At 37.7% G+C, this 19,021-nt stretch overlaps 1 protein-coding gene across 1 annotated transcript in view; it reads left to right on the top strand.

Annotated features, from left to right (window-relative positions):
• The window catches only part of PTPRQ (protein tyrosine phosphatase receptor type Q), a 217,095-nt gene that overhangs the window by 25,214 nt on the left and 172,860 nt on the right, over positions 1-19,021 (top strand). The window contains exons 9-14 of the mRNA XM_062202056.1: positions 599-771; positions 11,362-11,542; positions 12,957-13,118; positions 13,223-13,402; positions 13,966-14,073; positions 14,212-14,493. Coding sequence (XP_062058040.1) covers positions 599-771; positions 11,362-11,542; positions 12,957-13,118; positions 13,223-13,402; positions 13,966-14,073; positions 14,212-14,493 — 1,086 coding nt within the window. The remainder of the gene's footprint in view (positions 1-598; positions 772-11,361; positions 11,543-12,956; positions 13,119-13,222; positions 13,403-13,965; positions 14,074-14,211; positions 14,494-19,021) is intronic.

Below are 19,021 nucleotides of genomic sequence, written 5' to 3'. Positions count from 1 at the left end.
TCACAGCAGCCATGCTGGGTCAAGCCAAAGCCAGGAGTCGGGACCTCAGTTCAGGTCTCCCTTGTGGGTGGCAGGGACCTAAGTACTTGATCCGTCACCTGCTGCCTCCCAGGGTGCACATTAGTAGGAAACTGGAATCTAGGTTGGCGCCAATACTAGAAACTCTGATACGGGAAGTGGGTAACGTAAGTGCCATGCCAAACACCTGTTCCCAGTCTTCTGGATATTATTTTTTGATCTGCTACTATAATATTTATGATGCCTTCAAGATTTGAACTGGGCATTAATCATCCACAAACAAGTAGCTTCTCAAGGGAATTACTTTTAGTAGTTAATTGTTCTGAACAAATTTTATTGACATTTTGATTTTGGAAACTTATTCAATGTTATATTTTGAGCACAGTGTGTAGAAATTTAAGTTCAAACATCTGTACTTTGGGAGCCTCATGCCATATTAAATTTTTAATAAATTAGTAAATTGTTTTCATCTCTTTTGATAAAATTGTATATGTAACTTTAATTGTGAACCAAGAATTTAGGTTTTTTCTATTTGAAATTTCAGAATGTCTTTTTAAGTACCATTTTTATTCTGTTTCAGTTCCAGGTGCAGTATTTGATTTACAGCTTGCAGAGGTAGAAGCCACCCAAATAAGAATTACTTGGAGGAAGCCGAGACAGCCGAATGGAATCATTAACCAATATCGAGTGAAAGTGCTTGCTTCAGATACAGGTGTAATTTTGGAAAATACCTTGCTCACAGGAAAAGATGAGGTATTGTACTTTGATTTCACATCTTGGCGAACCCTTTTTGTTTGGTTCTGGCCTGAAAAATTTGGAAAATTTGCCAGTCTTCAAACATAAAATATTGAACATTTGACATGTTGATAATCTAGCTAGATCATATTTCAATTTAAGACATGCTATTAGTTGAGTGTGACTCTTTTTCAGCATATGAAAAATGTTACTTGAGCAATTAAACAGGACCCAAAGTACATCCGTAAGTGAATATAATTATGCTAATTCAGTTAATGAATTGCTTGGAAACTCCTGTCATGATTTAAATACTCTTTCAAAGAGTGCGCTTGCAGTTTGGAACAGTTGCCACTGAAAGGCATGGAGGTTTTTAATAGCTGTTGTTGACAAATTATGATGTCCTGGTTGGCGTTGCGATGCTTAATTTCTCAAAACTGCCTCATTTAAAAGAACTACTTTTGATTTAAAAAAACTTACAGAACTGAATAAACGGTATTTAGGTCTTTTTACAAATTTAAAGGGAGAGGACCTGTGCCTCTGGGCAGTGTGTTCTTCCTGTCCATATCTGAAATCTCGGTCCCCTGCGTTCGCTTCATTGTATTCATGCACCTCAGGACCTTGTCACTCTTCAGCTAAATCATATCCAGATACTGGATACACACAATATTTATTCAGGGTCTGGCTTCTGTTTTTGCTCAGCATTGCTGCTGCTTCTACCTGTGCTGTTATTTTCCCCCATACATGTAGTGGTACTTGACACAGTTTGAAGAAAATTAAATTAAATAATAAGTTTATTTTGGTACAAAAATACTTTGAAATTCATGCACACTCTCTTCAGCGTATGCATTTTCCACGAACTTTTTGAAGACTCTGCTGTGGTCACTCTCTTTCTAGTTTGGGGTTTGCTGTTGAAAGTTGACCTTACCTTGTAGTCAGTGCACTTTGGCCATGCAGGGCTCATCATGCCAAGTTGGTCACTCTAGCCCAGGGTTAAATTTTAATCCTATGTTGACTCCTTTCCTCTGTGCAAAAGATGTTGAGTTATGCTTTCTCTGATGGTCTAGTTGACAACTCAGGCAAAGGGCAGAAGCTTAACCCTTTGCTCCTGCTGAGAAGGTCTTAAATTAGATACTCCGCTCTCTTGGGACTAGGTGACAGGTTTCTCACTTCTGCTAATCTACTGAATGGCCATCCACAAAGTGTCTTCCTCTTTAAGCTGAGTTTCTAGAAAGGCTTCTTTGGAATCTGCTATCTGCTGTATAATCTTTGTGACATAGTAGTGAGAACCTAAGTCTTGGAACGTACAAATCTGTCTTTAAATCTCAATTTTATCCATTGTTAGATTGTATAGCCATGCTCCCTTCGAGAACTCAGCTGGTGGAGCAGAAGACTATAGATTATACAACGGAGATGCTAAGAGAATAGATTCAGGAGATGCAATGTTTGAATTTAAACCATTATTCTGCAATTACAGCTTACCCTGGGAATTAGGCCTGGATCACCGACCTCAGTTTCCTCATCTCAGATAAGAATTTCAGGAGTCTCTGTAACAAAGGGTTAACAGTGGATATCTAATGGGCTCATGTATATAAAGAGCTAAGAACTGTACTTGGCATATAGAAAACACTGTGCTAAATAGTTGTGACCTGTTGTGGTTATTAATCTTAGCATTGGACCTTTTGTTCTACCTGATATTTAATAATAGTTTCTTTATGCTCTCTCCATAAAAGGAAGCATTATAAGTCTCCTCATTTCTGTGATGGTATCTGGCTTCCTGGGATCAGGCCTATCACTGTTCTTTGGCTTCCTATGAGACTGGTGTTTGGATTCACATTTCAAGAGGCTGATATAGGGAGATGGATATGTAGAGGCTGTAAATCCAAATGGTTTGGGGTCCTTGGCCTGGCTCTGCCATATGCTAAGTTCTAGGTTGACCTTGTGCAAGTCAATATTTGGAGACTTGCTGCTTTCGTTTTTATTAGGAGGATTATTCATTCACCTAAAAAGGTAGGAAGTAAATGACGTAACAGACAAACCTTTCTCTTAGTATCTTCATTTATTATCCTTTCCTTTGTCCTTGGTACTTGTCCCAGGAAAACGTCTTGTTCCTCTCATTCACTGTCATTCTTCTCAAAGAATAGCTTCTATTCCCTGTCTTAAGAACTTTCAAGACACTTGACATCGTGATCAAAGTCACATGTGACCTTTTCTGCATGCCCAACTTTGTGCCACCACCGTTCCACTACCTGCAGTTTTTGGCATTATTGGTTCTTTAATACTTTCTACACACACACACACACACACTTGCAATACTTTGGCCTTAAAAATTTAAATATCAAGGGAAAAAAAAAACACCCCCAGCTCTCTACTATTTTTAACAATTTCTTTTTTTTAAGATTTATTTATTTATTTGAAAGGCAGAGTTACAGAGAGGCAGAGGCAGAGAGAATGTTCTTCCATCTGCTGGTTCACTCCCCAAATGTTTGCAATGGCTGGAGCTGGGCCAATATGGAGTCAGGAGCTATGGCTTCTTCAGGGTTTCCCTTGAGGGTGCAGAGGCCTAGAGTCTTGGAGCATCTTCCGCTGCTTTCCCAGGCCATAGCAGAGAGCTGGATCAGAAGTGGAGCAGTCGTATGGGTTACCAGCACTGTAGGCGGTGGCTCTACCCACTAGCCTATAGCATCGGCTCCTACTGCCTTTTTTTTTTTTTGGTAATCTAGAAATCTCTGTTTCCAAGCATCTCCTAACACTTTAAGAATAGCTCAGATTCAATCACTGCTTCCTACTTGACTCTTTAGCCCTGCTTTCCACTGTGATGTCTGCGTGCTCTGTGTATCTCTGATGCTCACACTTCCTGTTAGAACAATTCACGGGATTGGTCCGCAGGGCTCAGCAAATCTGAACTCCTTCTATCCTAAACAAAACAAAACAAAAACCCCAAAGTGAAAAAGCCAACAGAAATCCAGAATCCTCCTTGGGAGAGAATAGAGTCTGCTTCATGATAGGAAAGAGGAGGTTAATATGGGATCAGGGACACATGCTAGAACGAGGTCCTGGGGCAGTGATAGTGACCCCTGAAGGTTTCTGCATGGCACGCAGGGAAATACTCCATCTAGATGATTGAGTAGCTTTAGTATCTCAAGAACAAGGCCTGAAGAGATTCTGGCTTGAAGACTTGGGATCAAATTATAGGCTTAGAATTCCCTCACTCCTTGGGTTGGGCATACCACAGATCATGTGACTGGAAGGTCATGGTCTTCATCCTTCAAAGGGGCCGTGGTTCCAAAGGCTTGGAAACTGAGCATTTTCACACTGTTACATGTCTGATGATTTTCTTTTCGGACAATGGGCCTAGTTTCTCTGTCGTGAAGGCTTGAAACCTGAGAGTCACCTCTAGCTTAGCATTTACTTAGCATTTAACAGCCACTTAATGTTAAGATCAGTCAGTCCTACTTCCACAGTGTGGCTTTCTTATATCTCTTTCATTCCTGTTTCTCTAACCCCAGCTCAGCATTGTATACTGCATTGCCTGGACAACTGTTGTTATCTCATTGTATTATTTTCCCGTTATTATTGAACAAGCTGTCTCCTATGTAGCCTCTCAAAACTCATATTTACTATCTCTCCACTCCCCTGGATCAGGATTCCAGGCACAGCTTACAGTTTCTCTACTTGGACATCTCCTAAGGCTGGCTGAGCTGTATTCTCATCTGGAAGCTGGACTGGGAAAGAATCCACTTCCAGGCTCTCTCAGGCTTTTGGAAAGTTTTATTTTCTTTGGGCTGTAGCACGGATGGCACTGGCTTCTTGCTGGCTGTTGACTGGAGACTACCCGTAGCTCCTACAGCCCTCCTTTCACCCACCAACCACTACCTCCCTCCCAACTCATATAGACACACATAGCATCTTGCCACATGGGTTTTTCAGTATGGTCAGTTACTTTACCAGCTCAGAAAGGAGGGTCTGTTTGTTGTCATGATTATGGGAGTTATAGCCTATAATTGTGTTACTCGCTTGGTTAGGTACAAGTCACAGGTTCCATCCAAGTCCAGGGGAGGAGACTTTACAAAAGCATCAACAATGGGAGGTGAGGATAATGGAAGACCATCTCAGAGGTCACCCAACATACTCTCTGAGCCTACTGCTTTGTTCAAAGATAATTGAGATACTTTGTGGAAAATGGAATGAAAATATGTTTACTTTGGGTCAAATATTTTTAAAATCCATACATAACCTTTTCATTATATGCATTTTCCTTAAAATTTATTGATCTCCCATATTTCACACACCCATGAGAATGCCCATTCCAGATTTAAGTATCATATTTACATTATAATAAAAGATACCAAACAAGAATGTTGAGAAGAGATGAGGTAGATGTGTGTGCATAATTTAAATAATGTAACTCCTCATTCTCAAAGTAGAAAGTCAATAGATTCTAAAATAAATGATATTTAGTGGCTGGCGCCATGGCTCACTTGGTTATTCCTCCACCTGCAGCGCCAACATCCCATATGGGCGCTGGGTTCTAATCCCGGTTGCTCCTCTTCCAGTCCAGCTCTCTGCTGTGGCCTGGGAGGGCAGTGGCGCTCAGGTGCTTGGGCCCCTGCACCAGCATGGGAGGCCAAGAGGAGGCACCTGGCTCCTGGCTTAGGATTGGCGCAGCTCCAGCCATAACACCCATTTGGGGGATGAATCAACGGCAGGAAGACCTTTCTCTCTGTTTCTCTCTCTCACTGTCTAATTCTATCTGTCAAATAAGAAAATAAAATAAATGAAATTTAACAGAAATAATCTGATTATTTAGTGATTTTAGAAATAAATACCATAAGAACTTAAAATAGAAATGTCTTGGGGTGAAGCAGATAGGAAAGGTATGGACAGGGGATTGATCATGATAATGAAAGTTTTCAAACTGTTAAAATATGCTGCTCCTATGCCAGGCTTGAGCTAACTTCATACCCCTTATTGAAACCTGTTTTTTTCCAGTGACCCTTTCTGATTTATTTCTTAAGAAGGAGGGGTTATTTAAACAAGCTGAAATAGTTAGGTTTTGCTTTTATTATGAAATGAGTTTTTGAAAAATACATTAGAAAATTGAATCTCTCAGTCTGAGGAGTTGTATTTTAAATTCCAAATTTATATATGTATCTTATCTACAACAATACTAATAAATGGTTGGAAATCAAGTCATTGCTAAAATATTTGATCAACTTTAATAACAGGGTATATTTACTATGACAAAAGTAGCTTCTAGTATATAAGCTTTGAAGTAACCCACAAACATCTTTTTTTAAGTAACTATTAAATTCCAGGCATTCTTTAGGTCTAGGAAATACAGGATAAATAAGAAATCAACCTGGTCTCTAACTACTTTGAGCTGAAACAGTTGTCCAATGGTTTTAGACAGTTGGTCCTGACTCTCCTCTCTGTACATATATTGTAAATTATAGTGGCTTTAAGCATAGGATTTGGAACCAGGAAAACCAGTTTGAATCCTACCTCTACCATAACTAGTTTTATGAACTTGAAGAGGTGATAGTAAAATGGAGATAATAGTGTCTATCTTTTTGAGGTATAGAGGTCACAAGGATAAACTGTTTAGTCCTGAATTTGGTAATCTTTCTGTAGTTGTAATTATACAATTGTGTATACGTATACAATATACATTTTATCATTGAAGACAGTAGTTCCAGTTTTTCTAAGGGTTAATATCCTGTTTTGTTGTTGTTGTTTTATTTTTTTAACAGGCAGAGTGGCCAGTGAGAGACAGAGAGAAAGGTCTTCCTTTGCCGTAGGTTCACCCTCCAATGGCCACTGTGGCCAGCGTGCTGCGGCCGGCGCACCACGCTGATCCGATGGCAGGAGCCAGGTGCTTCTCCTGGTCTCCCATGGGGTGCAGGGCCCAAGCACTTGGGCCATCCTCTATTGCACTCCCTGGCCATAGTAGAGAGCTGGCCTGGAAGAGGGGCAACCGGGACAGAATCCGGTGCCCCAACCAGGACTAGAACCCAGTGTGCCAGTGCCGCAAGGCGGAGGATTAGCCTATTGAGCTGTGGCACCAGCAATATCCTGTTTTTGATTACTCAGGATTTCCTATCCCTTCCTATCATGGATTACTGTTTGTATATTTCTAGTTTATCAATGATCCTCTTACTCAACTGAACACAACATTCTGTATGTAATTTGGCTAGAGCCAAATTGAGCAGAATTATTTTCTCCTTGGAGTTTTTTTTTTCCTCCTATCAAAACAGTTAAAAAGCAAAATTAGTTTATTTGGGAGCTTCATTCCACCAAGACTGAGTTCTGAAAAATCCCTGAAGTTTTCTCTTCCTGGACTGCTCTACAGTTGTATTTCAAGCTCAGATCTCATGCTTGTTCTTCAGTTGGAAACCTGAGGCATTTTTCTCCCACAGACATCATCTTGCTGCCTCGTATTATAAATTTCTAAGGTTAATATAGATACTTTTTTTTAATCCAACATATTCTTTTTTAAAAACTTTTATTTAATAAATATAAATTTCCAAAGTACAGCTTCTGGATTATAGTGGCTTTTTCTCCCCCTTAACTTCCCTCCCACTCGCAACCTTCCCATCTCCCACTCCCTCTCCCATCCCATTCACATCAAGATTCATTTTCAATTCTCTTTATATACAGAAGATCAATTTAGTATATATTAAGTAAAGACTTCAACAGTTTGCACCCACACAGAAATACAAAGTGTAAAGTACTGTTTGAGTACTAGTTATAGCATTAATTCACATTGTACAACACATTAAGGACAGAGATCCTACATGGGGAGTATGTGCACAGTGACTCTTGTTATTGACTTAACAATTGACACTCTTGTTTATGGCATCACTAATCACCCTAGGCGCTTGTCATAAGTTGCCAAGGCTATGGATGCCTTTTGAGTTTGCCAATTCTGATCTTATTTAGACAAGGTCATAGTCAAAGTGGAAGTTCTCTCCTCCCTTCAGAGAAAGGTACCTGCTTCTTTGATGGCCCATTCTTTCCACTGGGATCTCACTTGCAGAGATCTTTGATTTAGGTCATTTTTTTTTCCCAGAGTGTCTTGGCTTTCCATGCCTAAAATACTCTTATGGGCTCTTGAGCCAGATCCGAATGCCTTAGGGCTGATTCTGAGGCCAGAGTGCTGTTTAGGACATCTGCCATTCTATGAGTCTGCAATGTATCCCACTTCCCATGTTGGATTGTTCTCTCCTTTTTTATTCTTTCAGTTAGTATCAGCAGACATTAGTCTTGTTTATGTGATCCCTTTGACTATTAGTCCTATCATTATGATTAATTGTGAGTTGAAACTGATCACTTTGACTAGTAAGATGACATTGGTACATGCTACCTTGATGGGTTAATCCAACATATTCTTCCAGTGTATTAGTTTGGCACTAATGAATGTGAAAATAAAGCCAGGTAAATGTTATGACAATTAAAATGGAATGAGACTGAAACAGAATCCAAGAATTGTTTGGGAATAACTTGAAATAAACTCGCATTATTAAGCATAATGGAACATAAATATAATCAATTCTTAAGTATGTGTTCACTCAAGTAATGTATAGAATGATAGAGTATCGTTTGGGGGTTTCCAAATATATTCTGGTTATAAACTTTATTCTTACCACTTCTGGTAACAGCATAAACCATATCATAGCCTGTGTTAAAATATCATAGCAGTTCTTAAGAATAAATACAACATTTTATTAATTCAATTCTGCAGACCTCCAAAGATTGAGTCTTGACAGATAGAATAAGGTGTTTTTTAAAAGATAAAAATACCATTTGCTATGATGAAGATTATTCCATGCAAATTCAAGCTAGTTTACTCAGGTGCATTTGGAATTCACCTTTGAAGGCTTTTAATTCTTCATGTAAATTCCAAAGATTCCTGGGTAGCATGGGCAAGGCCTTTCATGTTGATGAATTGTGACATTCCCTAACTCAGTGATTTTCGACGAGGGGGAATTTTACACTCCAGGAGACATTTGGTAGTTGCTGGAGATGTTTGCATTGTCACAATTGGAAGGATGCTTCCATGAATCTGCTAAACATCCTACAATACACAGGGCAGCTCCCCACACAGAATCATGAAGTACAGAATATTTATAGTGCTGAGGTTGAGAACCCAAGACTGACTCAGTGAATCCAAACATTTTAGGCATTGCAATGGGCTTCTCTCCCTTCCCTTTGCCTCATTTCCACTCTTGATTCTCTCTGCCTCTTCCCATTACTCTCTAAAGTTCTAATAAGTTCCAATTCTTTTCCATTCTTTTTGCTCTTAAAATTAGTACTTTTTCTCCTTTGAAACCTAACGTATACTCTAATGTCTTTTTCAGAGAAACCAAGTATGAGAAATATTTATGGCATAGCACACTTAAGCATAATTAGTATCGGTCAGATTTCTTACAATACCAACAGATAATTGACAAAGTTAGGTAAAATCTTTCCATTGAATGCCAGAATTGAATAGAAGTTCACAGAATCAAAAGTATTGAGCTAAACTCTCATGTTGAAATGGCAGTTTGTCAGCAGAGATACCTAAGCTGGTTAATTGATGGTGTGCTGTGGTTTAGCTTGATGACTGTCTCACATGGGAGAAAATATTTGAGAGATTTAATGCAAAAATCATAGTCCAGGAGGAAATTACTTGTACTACTCACTCTCTTCTACAATGCTTTGTACACAGTACATTGTCTAAGGGTGACTGATTGATGGTAGAAACAGCTGTGTGGTTTAGGCATAAACTATGGACTGGAACACCAGAGCATCTTTAAATTATGTTTGTGATGTGTGCCCTCCCTGACTTCCCTCAGAGGCTTTGCTCAACTGAGTGTTGGAATAAACCTTACTATGCCTCATATAGGATTCCCTATCCCAACTTAGTTATTTATCAAAACATCTTGAGAAGTTACATGTGTTCTACTGCTTTTGGCACAGTATTTTTTCTAGTTAATGATTTAATAAGAATCTGATCATTTTATTTCATAAATATTATTTGGTGTACAGGAGATTTTCTGGAATTATTTCTCTGTTCTTTAATCTGTCAGAAAAGTCAATATTTAAACAAACTGCCTTTGTAGACACTTTACTGCACTAAAATTTTGTGCCTTTCAGAGTTATTGCCTGAGCATATTTTATTTTTATAAGTATTAATACTTTGCTGTTAATAAGGGATAGACTGCCAGCCTTGGACTCCAGGAGTGAAAACAACCCCAAAACATGTAAAGTAGTTACAAGACAGGTATATCAGATATTATAAAAACAACTGAAGCCTATATTATGAATTGGTTATGAATTCTGAAAGTACAAGAATGTGGACTTGATAAAGAATTTAATAAATCTAATAAAAAATTTAATAAATATTTTGGAGGTAAGTTTGGAAGCAAACTTGTAAAGAATTAACTGAAGGTGAATAGTTTTGCCACATTTTATTCAAACTATTTTATTTTGGAAATTTTCAGATGAATGTAAAGGAGGGAAAAAATACAAGTGTACCAGTCTTGCCTCAATTGGCTGCTGTTCCTCTTGGTACTATTACAGGTGCATTTAAGGTCAATCTCAGACTTCATTGTGGTCAGATGTGCCTAACTAAGTGCACATCTTTAATGGATGTTTTCATCCATTCAGTAATTCCATAATCACAGCTAAACAAAATCACTAACACTGTTTTCTTATCCTACCTAGCCTTGAAGGTATATTCTAATTGGAATCAAAATTACACCCATGCTTTACACTTAGTTCAGTCTCTTAAAGCAACATTTTGAGTTATGTTTAGCCTTTTTTCCAAAGTTAACATTCTGAATAATTTTCTAACATTATTTGGCAGAAACACCCCTTTCTCACTCTGTTTCTATCATTTCTGCCATGTGGGATGGAAAAGGGAGGCAGTTATGTTGTTATTCTAAGAAAATCCCATGTAATATACATCCATAATCTGCTCCTGATGTTTTCACTTCCATATCTGCCACTTTGGTGAACTTGACACATGTGAATTACATTATGGGATCTAGGAATCATTGCAGTTACCTCAAATATTTCTCAAGTCCAGAGCCTTGGAAAGAGGAGCCATGAACGCAATTTGAAAACTATCACCAGGCTGTTTTATTCTTGTCTATAACTTCACTTCATTCTAGCTAAATGTTTTTCATTGATAATATCATGCAGGTCTCTCATATTGTGTACAAAGGAGGACATGTGGACAGGGAAACAAAACATTTTCAGTAAGTCAGTATGCTTACAGTAGTCACCTTTTTGAGGGTGAGTTGATAAAGAACTTCAATCATGAAACTCCTGCAGAAAGATATCTAGTCTTACCATGAATATATTAACTTAAGTCAGAAATGATGTACTTCTTCGCAAAATATAGTCTTAGTCTCTTAAGGAATAGAAGGGTCACAGTGTGTTACTATGATGCAAGGTTTTCATAGCTTAAGACTGAAACCTTGGAATGTAAAAGAGATGACAGAGAAATAAACTTGTTTTTTTAAAAAATGATAATTCCAAAGTTATTAGTTTTTTAATTAATAGTTAAGTCATCAGTTCTGACCATCATAAGCAGTCTTTGTAAATATCTACTTTTAATTACAGTATATAAATGATCTTGTGGTGCCAGAAATGGGTGATACAGGAGAGCCAATGGTAGGATTTTATGAGGGTTCAGCCGAAATATCTTCTGACCTGTACTCAATTGCTTCATTCATATACAATGATCATCTACATAATGACATTCCTCCAAGAAACAGAGCTGAAGAGCAGACTTCACCAGGTGGTAGGTAAAAATTTGATTTTATGTGTTTTGTATTTAAACCACCAGTGCTGGCTAGCAAAGATATGAACCTTAGCTTAGAGTTCAACCATATTATTAATGGTCCATGGGCTGGAGTCAGATTTTTTTTTTAACTGTTGGATAACCTCAGGCAGCAAATGGAAATGCCACACAGGCAGGAGCTGGCCCCTCCTAACCCGTTTGACCTTCTTCCTAGAGAAAGTAGCACCCTAGAGTCTCTAGCCAAGCTGCATAGACAATCAGTTATTACAGTTGCCAAAGCAGGTGTGATGGGAAGGGATTAACATATCTTCAAATCATTTACAGCCCTCACACTCTCTACATCTTTTGACTAATAGGTTTTCAAATGTCACCGGAGGTAAATAGGTCAGAAAGTTACAACTTCAGTGCATGGGGGGATAAACAGGTGTAGGTGACCCCAACGACGTGGTGATGTCATTAGCGTGTACACTTGCTCTTCTGGGTCAGTGGGTCTTACTGTTTCTAAAAAGAGAATGTTGCATATTAGAAATTAAAAATACTAGGGTGGATGACACGGATTTGTGTTAACTTTCTGGTTTTATAAAGTGTTGACCAAGAGGAATATTTTATTTTGTGTCTATCTTCTGATTTGGCATTTGTTTCAGTCAACATTTAAAATATTTTATTGTTCTATTTGCGGTAGAATAAGTTAAAAATCACAGTCTTTTAATATCTGTTTATTTTGCTGTCCATTTTTCTAATGCAAATAAAATTGGAGTAACACTGAAAATTAAGAGGTCCATGGTTTATGAGACACATGTTTCTTTAAATGTTTCAAATTTGGCCCAATTGCTGAGTAAGAGGTTTAGAAGCGCGAATTATAAATATAGTAAAAATCTAACATTGGAACTCTTTGTTCACATATATTCATGTGTCAGTTATCCAAGTATGCCTGCTTTAAAGAGTTATTTGGTTTTGTGAATGAATAGTAGATTTTGAGTCCAAAAGTACTCTCATTTCTATAACTCTACTGTTGAAACCTGGAATTGATTTATATGTAGTTTTCTAGTCTGTCTTTTCAGAAAGAATTCCTAGCCAGTGTCTTATTTTTTTAAAGTTATATTTTCTCAAAATGCTAATCTCATATTCCTCAGTGGTGTAAAACAGTTCACAAAGTTATATGGGGGGCATAAAATGTTTATAAATATTGCAGGACCATCAGAATTCACAGTCAGACTCAGCATGATCTTTAACATCCATGCTTTTATATTTAACATTAATTACACATCAGCCTTTTATATGGAAGAGCATTTGGAGAAATTAATAACATAAATAACATAAAATACATAAAATTAAGTTTGAAATTTCACTGTGTGAGCAAATATAATTTTGATTTTGAAGACAAATACCTTTTTTCTTAACTGATTTTCAATAGTGACTACAAGGAATCAGTACATCACGGACATTTCTGCTGAACAGCTGTCTTACGTTATCAGGAAGCTTGTACCTTTCACTGAGCACATGATTAGTGTATCTGCTTTCACCATCATGGGAGAAGGACCACCAACGGTTCTCAGTGTTAGGACACATGAGCAAGGTAAGAATGTATTTCCTTTGAAGCAATTACCTGCCAGAGCTGCTCTTGCACACTGGCATGCTTTTTTGTTTTATTCATATTAATCATTCATTCTTCTTTTCAAGTGCCAAGCTCCATTCAAACTATAAACTATAAAAATATTAGTTCTTCATCTATTTTGTTATATTGGGATCCTCCAGAATATCCCAATGGAAAAATAACTCACTATACAATTTATGCAATGGAACTGGATACAAACAGAGCGTTCCAGATGACGACTGTAGATAACAGTTTTCTCATAACAGGTAGAGCAAAAAGTTCATGTTTTTTATATTCTGTTCTGTTGGAAAATATTCCAGATTTGTTGTTCTGTGCTGCCATGGGTATTCATGAAAACACTTGCAGAAATAGCTTGATTAACAGTGTTCTTTAATTATATTTATACACCAAGAAATAAAAAGCGTCAGATCACTAGTTTCATAGAAATCTGATTCACCCAGGGGACATTCTATCTGGTACATCAAAATAGTTCATTATGGAAGACTCGGATTAAAAAATGTAAAAGTTTGCTGTGTGAAATAATTCAATTGGTGTGATATTTGTGCCAAGTCACCTACACAAATTGCAGTGTGCCAAAAATTATTTTTCAGTTTTGGATTATTGCCTTCATATTGTAGGAAATCTCACAAACATCATCAACATGTAAAACCTCTCAAACCAAGGAATTTTGGGAGACAGGGATTATGTGGAAGCTGATACAGATGACTAGTCCTCTGAATATCAATTATTTTCACTAGTCCCTATGTTAAATGACGTTCATCCAAGAATATATTTTAAGGACTTTAAACATGTTACTTGTCCTTCATAGGGTTAAAGAAATACACAAAATACAAAATGAGAGTGGCTGCCTCAACTCATGTTGGAGAAAGTTCTTTGTCTGAAGAAAATGATATATTTATCAGAACTCCAGAAGATGGTAAGAGATAGCAGGTGCAGTTTTAATAACGGCAGTGGAAGTGGTGTGCTGTGTGCTTATTTCCTCTATGTCAGGCAGAGTCCAATGCAAGATGCATGAATACAGTACATGTACTTAAATTCTGTTTTCTTCTCTCAGAACCAGAATCATCACCTCAAGATGTGCAAGTAATTGATGTTACTGCAACTGAAATAAGGCTGACGTGGTTACCACCTGAAAAACCCAATGGGATTATTGTTGCATATGAAGTGCTCTATAAAAATACGGATACTTTATTAATGAAGAACAGCTCAACAACAAACATAATTTTAAGGGACTTAAAGCCTTATACCCTCTACAATGTCTCTGTAAGGTCATATACCAGGTTTGGTCATGGCCATCAGTCATCTTCGTCCCTCTCTGTAAGGACAGCTGAGACGGGTAAGCTTGGTTGGTTGGTTTGTTCATTTGCTTAATGATACAAAATGATGTAGTAAGTCTAGCTGACAAGGGTGATTTTGTTTATATATTTTATAACCTAAAAACTGTCATTCTCTTTTGTATAATCCAGAATTTTTCTTTTCCTGAAAAAAGTGTGGGGAAAGGCTTTTTATGCAATTTTTAAAAGTGTGATTTTTATATAAAGGGACTCCTAATAAAAATCAATACATTTTTCAAAGACAGGACCTTGAGAAACCAGAGTCTTTCATTGTGAGTTTTGGGTTGAATACCTGCTTTCTTCCCTTTTTTTAAAGATTTATTTATTTATTTGAAAGGCTGAGTTACAAAGAGGCAGAGGCAGGCTGGGGAGGGGAGGGAGAGAGGAAGTGGGAGAGGGAGAGGAGAGGAGAGGGGAGGAGAGACAGCACACTGGTTCAGCCCTGAAATGCCTGCAATGACCATGGCTGAAGTTCAAATTAGGGACTCAGTCAAGGTTTCTTGTGTGGGCAGAAGGAACCCAACTACTTGAGCCATTACCCGCTACCTCCGAGAGCATGCATTTATGGGAACCTGGAATCAGGAGCAGAGCTGAGACTCCAACCCAGATATTCAGCTATGTGATACTGGAGTCCCAAGCCATGGTTTAATTTCTTGTCTAAACTCCAACTCAGGTACTCTGATGTAGGATGCATATATAAAAAGCAGTGGTTTAACTGACTGGCCTGGATCTCGATGAGGATAGTGAAATGGCCAGGGCGCTATCATAGAGGCTGTTGAGTGGGTAGTGAGGGGATATCTCACCTGAAGAGAACAATGCTAGCAAGAATTTATCTATGATTTTGTTTCTATGATGGTAGGGCAAATAGCACAAGATAAGGTATGATGGCACTTCCAAAAATTTTTAGAAAAATGGAATTAAAATGTAAGTTGATTTTGGTGCAAAGAAGCATTGATGTTCATGTATACTTTTTACATCATGAACATTTTCCATGGACTTTTTCAATAGCTTTTGTATTTTGCCTGATAATCACAATTTATTGCTTATGAGCATATATTTGAGGTATAATGATTAGGCCCATTCTGCAAGATAACCTGAAAAAGAACTAAATGCAAGGTTAGTGTTTTATCTGCACATTTATAACAGCATTAAATATTTATTTATTGACTAGCTACTGGATGAACTCTATAAAACTGCTATTTCTGTAGACTATAAGTGGACAGTATCAGCAATTCCAGATTGTTCAGCCAGATAGTACATATGAGGTTCTGTCCTTGACCCTGAGGATCTAGAAATCTGGCAAAGCAGCCTATCTTTGATTAAAAACATCCACTTGAGACTGTGCACTGAAGCTAATACAATGTGATGACACAAAAGCCCCCATAGAGATTGGACAACATTTGTAATTGAAGGAATAAGAGATGGATGAAAGCAGAATTTTATATTATCGTCAGGATATTCCCTTCACATTGAAACTTAACTGTGTATTGATATGCTGCTTTGTTTTTATAGATGTGACACCTAAAATCAGCATTTTTGAGTAAAGCATCTCCTCTTTAGTGACTTAGTTTATTTTTACTTTTTATTCATATGAAGGGGGAGAATTTCACCTATTTCATATATTCAGTTTTAAGAGCATAGTGATATTTCCCACCTTTCCCTCCTTTCCTCCTTCCTTCACTTCTACCTCCCTCCTCTTTGTTTTTCTTTTAATGTTTTAAAGATTTATTTATTTGAAAGGCAGAGAGAAAGAGAGATCAATCTTCCATCTGATGGTTCACTCCCCAGATAGAAGCAACTGCTGGAGCTGGGCCAGTCAGAAGCCAGGAGCCTGGAGCTTCATCTGGGTCTCCCTCATGGGTGCAGGGGCCCAAGCACTTGCGCCATCTTCCATTGCTTTCCAAGGCCATTAACAGAGAGCTGAATCTAAGTGGAGCAGCCGGGACTCACAGGTGCCCATATGGGATGCTGGCATCACAGATGGTGGCTTCACCTGCTACTCCACAGTGCTGGTCCCTCTTTTAATATTTACAATGGCATATTTCCACTATACTTTATAATCACAAACTTAATCCTCCACTCAAAAAAGAATTCAACAAGTAGTAAGTAGAAAAACCACTATTTCTCAGGAGTAGAGACAAGGGCTATAAACAGTAATCAAATCTCAAAATGTCATTTTCGTTCCTACACATAACATTTTTTTTGTACTCTTCCCAAACTCCCTCTATGAGAGCAGCTTCACCTTAATTCCAAAACCAGGAAAAGATAAAGCAAAGAAAGAGAACTATGGACCAATATTCCTGTTGAACATAGTGACTCGGTGTTATTCCAAACCAGGAAATATAATGAAATAAACATAACTTGAGTACCTGCTAAGTACCATTTCTCTGCTGAGAGCTTTCATACATGTTGTCTTTTTAATTGTGAAACTAAATTGTTATCTGCATTGTGTAAGGAAAACATGAAGCTCTGAGAGGTTCATCTTTTCAAAAAGTATTTACAGTATACCAGACCCTGCTGGGGATGTGGCAGTATAGAGAAGATTATTTCTGCTATTTTATATTAATTGGTAGTTGTTTAGTTGCTTAAGGATTCTCAGCTGGGAAGTGCTGAGCCTGGAGTGTGAGCTCAAGCCCGTCTGGGTGTACAGCCTCTCCTGACTTCTTAGTATATGCTGTCTCGCAAGACATCAGCTAAGCTGATGGATTATAAAATAGATCTAGGATCTCTCTGTTGACTGTTTCAGTGATATTTTGTGGTTTGGGCCTATACAGCATGAGGAAGGAAATATAATACCTTTCAAAAAAAAGTAATACCCATCAGAGATCCTGTTGTGATATTACACAATCACCATAATCATGAATGCTTATCAAAGATTATACTACATAAGTGATCATTGCATGAGCAACACCATATTTTAATGATGAATTACAAAACAATTTTGTTAGTTTGTTTTAAATGCAAATCACTTTTACCTTTTAGTGTTGAAAAAGTGAATTTAATTTCCATTCCATTATTTGTTGTACTCTAAAGCTAGGGTAATAAAACTTAAGTGAATATAAGAATTTAATTTAATATGTAATTTAAATGAGAATTTTAGTTTTGGAAATTATTCTATAGAACCTCTTAATGTATGTGTGAGGAACTTCGGAGCTATTTGAGTTAAATGACTCATAAACCACAGTTGATGACAGGTAGAGTTGGAGCTTGATTGTAGGCCTCCTGGCTCCCTTTTCAGGGCTGGTGTAATAATTCTAAGGCTGTCTAGAAAAATAAAGAGAATAGGGAAAGAACGTATCCCAGGGCTTGCTAGTTCCCCCATTTAGGTTAAAACTATCAGTTTTCTTGTCACTTACACTCTTGAGAAACCAGAGGCCTCACAATACAGGGTTCAGTGCTCATCCCCCTACTTTCTAGTTTTCTGCCCTAAATTAAGGTAGTCTCAAAAGTCTGTGTGTTTTCCATCTGGGTGGAGACGGGAGACAATGGAGACCACATTATGGCTTTTCCACATCACGTTTGCCACTATTGAGCCACCAAATTTAGCTCCTTTGCTGAAAGAGGAAGCTAAAGGTTTTTTGTTTTTGCTTTTAAGATTGATTGATTGATTTGAGAGGCAGGGGCAGAAAGAGAGCAAGAGAGAGATCTTCCATTCACTGGTTCACTCCCCAGATGGCCACAACTGCTGGAGCTGTGCTGATCTGGAGCCAGGAGCTTCTTCCAAATCGCCCACACAGGTGCAGGGCCCAAGGACTAGGGCCATCTTTTACTGCTTTCCCAGGCCATAGCAGAAGAAGCTAGGGTTTTAAGCAGTTTCAGGGTGTCATTTGGATGTATTCAAGAACAACTGTTTGTCTCTACCCACAGTTTAAAAATCTTATTAAATATTATAAATACATCTTATGAAATTATTTGTTTAGAGAACCAGAGTTCATTAATGCTTGGAAGTAAAATACTCTCCGTGTTCAAACAGGGAAGATCAGTTTGTGTGTGTGTGTGTGTGTGTGAGAGAGAGAGAGAGAGAGAGAGAGGGAGAGAGAGAGGGAGAGAGAGAGGGAGAGGGAGGGAGGGAAAAATTTTGTATAAGTGTATGTTTGGAGCAGGTGTTAGCATGTGTTTTAATCAGAGTGTGCAGTTTATAAGCAAACTTGAGGATAGTTTTATTTCTATAGTTCAGGTGCAGTAATGACAAAATTAACTACTTTTGTAAAAAAGTAACAAAATTAAAAACCATTACAAAAATAACTCTAAGAAGTTCTATTTCAAATTATCCTTTCAGTGAACTATAGATATTCTTTCTCCTTTTTTTGAGAACTAATTTTCTTTATGGAAATTCTTTAACCAAATATTTTAAACATTTATGATTTTAGGCAACAGTCACTAGTGAGTAGTAACTTAAATGTTGGCTAAAATTCTTGTAGAATTCTATAAATTTAATTGTGTTTCCAAGTAGCATTTTTTAGTTTCTCTACATATATTAAAGTCATATGTACTGAGCAAAAATCTTCTGGCATACTCAAGGTAACATTC

This window comes from Lepus europaeus, chromosome 10 (genome assembly GCF_033115175.1).
Source record: "Lepus europaeus isolate LE1 chromosome 10, mLepTim1.pri, whole genome shotgun sequence".
Taxonomy (NCBI): domain Eukaryota; kingdom Metazoa; phylum Chordata; class Mammalia; order Lagomorpha; family Leporidae; genus Lepus; species Lepus europaeus.
The sequence above is the reverse complement of the archived record's forward strand: the minus strand, read 5'-3'. Positions and strand labels throughout refer to the sequence as shown.